This window comes from Tetrahymena thermophila (assembly GCF_000189635.1).
Source record: "Tetrahymena thermophila SB210 genomic scaffold scf_8254246, whole genome shotgun sequence".
Taxonomy (NCBI): Eukaryota; Ciliophora; class Oligohymenophorea; order Hymenostomatida; family Tetrahymenidae; genus Tetrahymena; species Tetrahymena thermophila.
In genome coordinates this window covers 1-4,444 of record NW_002476106.1, presented here as the reverse complement: position 1 = coordinate 4,444, position 4,444 = coordinate 1, and the positions used below count along the sequence as shown (strand labels likewise).

The following is a 4,444-nucleotide window of genomic DNA, read 5'->3' as shown; positions in this document are numbered from 1 at the left end:
AAGCTCTTCCCTCTTTTAATGAGTGCTACTTCTTCAAATGTGACTATTTAAAATTCAATAGTTGAAAAAAACAATTTTACTCTAAGCCTGATTGACTTCATCCAAGGTTAGCTCACAATACAAAATACCAAATTCTAAAATATACACTAATCTATACCCAAATCAAGAATAATTGAAGAATCTACATAAAATAATTAAGGCTCTTTTAATTCATTGATCAGGATTACAAACTCATAATTAAAAATAAATTAAAATTCAGTTTTTAATTCAATTTCTTGTTTATACAACTGTTAAGGCTCATCAATATTAAGTTAATAATCTACTCTAATCGTTTAAGATTGCCGATTTATAGATTCTTAGGTATTGTAATTCTAATTTTTAATTTAATTTAATTAATAATTTTTGAATAGTCATCTAATGGTGGTTAATTCTCAGTAGTTGGACTTAATTCTATTAATAATATTATTGAGAACACGTATTTTATAAATAATGAAGTTAATAAGGATGGAGGAGCCTTTTACTTGTAAACGAGCTAGCAAGATGTATAATAATTTTATAGTATTTATAGTGATATTTATTTCTTTTTTCTCAATAGGTATTTTAGTTGAACTTTATTAACAGTAAATTTACTTTAAATAAAGCTTCGTAGGGATATGGAGGTGCAATTTATATCATTTCATAAGCATAAAATACATAACAATAGAATATCCTTTTAACAAATACATTAATTTATTAAAACAGTGCATTGGTTGCTGGTGGAATTTTTAATCAAGGGATCAACCCAATATTAGATAAAAATTCTTAAATACATAACAATATAGCTGATTATTATGGAACAGATAAATTTTCATACCCTCAAGAGTTATATTTAATAAATTAAAACTTCAAAGAAATAACTTTGATTGGTAAGCCAGGGCAAGTGTCTTTTATTGAATTTACATCTGATTCAATAAAAATATTTAATAGTAATACTCAAAGTTATGAGCAAAACTATTCCTATCCTATTTAAGTTAATTTTAGGGAATGCAATAAAGGTGAAATAATCTCTTCGTATAATAATAATTTTTAAGAATGTTAAACTTGTGATGAAGGTAAATACTCTCTAGACTTTTCTGGGTGTTATTCATGCCCTTCTGGAGGTGAATGCACTAGAGGAGTAATTCTTTTAAAGCAAGGTTTTTGGAGAGAAGAACAATACAGCTCAGATATTATTGAATGTACTAATAGATTGGAAAATTGCATAGGAAATTCATATGGAAATGCTGTTTGTATAGAAGGGAATATAGGGCCCTTGTGTGAAGAATGTGATGTAATCATTAAATTTATAAAAAATAATTTTTTTTTTATTAGAATAACACAAATAAATAGGTGTATGGTACTTATTGGAAAACTAGTTATACAAAAAAAAATAAATTTGAGTGCATAAAATGTAAAGAATAGACATACAATTTATGGAAATTATTTTTATCTATATTATGGATATTTTTTGCTGTGTATCTCACTGTTAGGAGAGACAAAAAAAATTAAAGATTAAGGTTAATTGTAAATGCCTTTTATAAAAAAAATGTATACACATTTATGGATAGATAAAAGACCCTTCTCTATGAGTAGAAATCAAAAATCTATATGAAGATTTTTGTTAATTATATTTAGATTGCCTCTGCAGCTGTCTCATTTAATTTAAATATAGGAGCATGTAAATTATTTACTATCTTAAAAATTTAATGTTTTTGAAATCAAAATAAACCTTCAGTTTCATTAATTAATCTTATAAACACAAAAAATAATTAATTAATTAATTTAAATTAACAAATTTTTTATATTTTTTGACTTTAAAAAAATTTATTGAAATAAAATCAATCAAATTAAATAATAAATGGAATACCATAAAAAATAACATATATATTTAAATAAAAAGATGTAATAGATGCAATTTCTTACTTAGGAGTGCCTATTTCTACATCTATTGACTACTTAGAATGTTTAATAAAAGATTTAAATTCTGACATTCCCTTGATTTATTTGAAATTGATTGTTTCCATTCTATGCCCTTTAGCTATTTTGTTAGTTTACTTAGTATATGAAGTAATTATATAAAAGTGTTACTACAAGTCAACGCGTCTTTTTTCTTACTCAGTATATACAGCATCAATATTTTTATTCCTTTATGTATAACCAGACTTAGTTTCTTAAATGATTGGCCTTCTTTCCTGTAGAAAAATAATGAACACAGATTACATATTAATTAATATGAATTATTAATGCTACACAGATACATATAAATTTTACAGTATAGCCTTAGTTCTACCTTTTTTGATATTGTGTACTATTGTTTTACCTGCTTTTCTATTTATTTAGATTTATATTTCCTAAAGAAGACATGGTTTAAATGATGTAAAAATAAATTTAAAATATGGGTTTTTATTTTAAGAATATAAAGATTCTGTCTATTTTTGGGAGATAATTAAAATCATTCAAAAAATTGTGATAATTATTCTTCTGAACTTTTATTCTTAAGTTGTAATGGTGAAAGGTATTTTAATCTACTTAGTTATTTTGTTTTATGGAGTGCTATCAAATAAATACAAGCCTTACTAATAAGATTAATTAAATAAAATTGATAATTATTCAACTTAAATTTGTGCTTTCACAATATTGCTTTGTGTCTTCATTAACAATAATTAATACAATTATTTGAAAATTGGCTGTTTTATAATAATAGTTTTGATTAACTCATTTTTTATCATTTACATAGCTCTAAGAATACTAAAAGACAAATATAATTAAGTCATTAATCTATTGTTTAAAGTTTTTGAAAAATACCCATCAATACAAAAATACTTTAAATAAAGAAAGATAAAAATAAATCCTGCTTTAAAGCAAAAGATCAGATCATCTTTAAAAGAGTTTGCAAAGTTAAATCAAAATTAAATTAAGGAAATGCTCTCTTCTATTAGAAATACAAAAACAAGTAAATTTTTTATTTTCATTTAATTAATTTATTAAATTCCCTTAAAACAAAATACAAGCTTAATAAAACCAACAAGAAAATGATAATTAACTTAATTCTAAATAAGATTAAGAAAATATTTTTTTACAAGACTTAAGTCCTACTAAGTAGCTAGATTCTATACCAAATAGTCACAGATAAATGTTGAGCATTGAAACAGACAGCTCTAATTTTAATACATAGATGATTAACAGTTAAACAGAAAGTAAACTAAAAAATATAATATAAAAAAAAACTAAACTTTTATAATAATAAATTAGGACTTTATGCAAGTTTTAAACCAAAATCAATGTTAAGCGTAGAATAAAAGCACTTGACAAATAGTTAAAAACCAATTAATGTTAAATTTAAGATATCTTACTTATAAGCACACAGTGGAGACATTCAAGAAGATTCTTAAAACAAAGAGAATTCTATAGGCAATTAAATCGAAGATAATTAAAAGTAAAATGTGACAGAAAACTCTCAATTTAAGGAAGTCTATTAAAAAGGGTATTCGGAAACAATTTAAAACGAAATAGAATTAATAAAAAATTCTTAAATTAAAGATGGCTCATAAAGTGAACAAATTAAGATCTATTAAAATATTTGATTAATTTTCAAATATTAAAAGATTGTATCACTAATTACAAGTTTTATATTTTTATAATTTCTTTTAATAATTAAAATGAAATTTAAATATATTTTTAGTATTTTTTATTTATTTGTTAATAAATTTCAAATTATTATCCTGTTACATAATTTTTCAAGGTATTTTTGAAGTTAATTAACAGGAGGAATTTCTTTAAAAATTATTTTTTTATCCTCTTAAATACTAGAATAGTCATTAACTTTTATAAAACTTTAAGAAGATTAAATAAATTTTTATTTATTATTGCTAATATAATAAGATATTTTATTCTTCTTTTAAATTAGTATTTTAATCTTAAAATAATTATTAAATTTTAATTGATGATCACGAGAGGAGCTAAAGAAATTAATTGAAAAAAAATACTTAAAAAATATTTTACAATTCACTATCTACTTTATGTAAACCAAATATTTCCATTTATTTTTAAAATGATACTTAAAATGGTTTTTTTTATACTTTAATAGACCTTTTAACTAACCTAAAATTATTAATCTGATCATTTTTTCTTTTTAAATGAATCATTTAGTAATATATAAATTAATTAAGTAGAATAAATTAAAATAAAAGAAACAATTAAAAAAATGGCAGAAGAAAAAAGCTGAGCAACAATAAAATTTGATAGTAATTAAATTTTTTTAAATTTTATTAATTAAAATATAATGTTTAAAGTGTAAAAAGTTAGATTAAAATAAAAAAAATATTAAATTTAAGCTAAACTTATACAAAATGTAAAATCAATATTTACTTAGAATATCTGAAGCATTTAAATGCTTAAAAGGTACAAAGATTTAGATGATAGTTCC

General features: G+C 21.9%; 1 protein-coding gene across 1 annotated transcript; it reads left to right on the top strand. All coding sequences in view use genetic code 6, as the record gives it.

The window, feature by feature from the left end:
- Positions 1-199: 199 nt before the first annotated feature.
- Positions 200-3,602, top strand: TTHERM_002653373 (transmembrane protein, putative; the record flags this gene model as incomplete). Its single annotated transcript, XM_012800422.1, has 7 exons — positions 200-360; positions 411-542; positions 596-1,309; positions 1,369-1,696; positions 1,919-2,971; positions 3,102-3,215; positions 3,271-3,602. Coding segments are annotated over 7 exons (2,832 nt in total), but the record flags the coding sequence as incomplete, so codon positions are not given.
- Between the last annotated feature and the right edge of the window lie 842 nt (positions 3,603-4,444).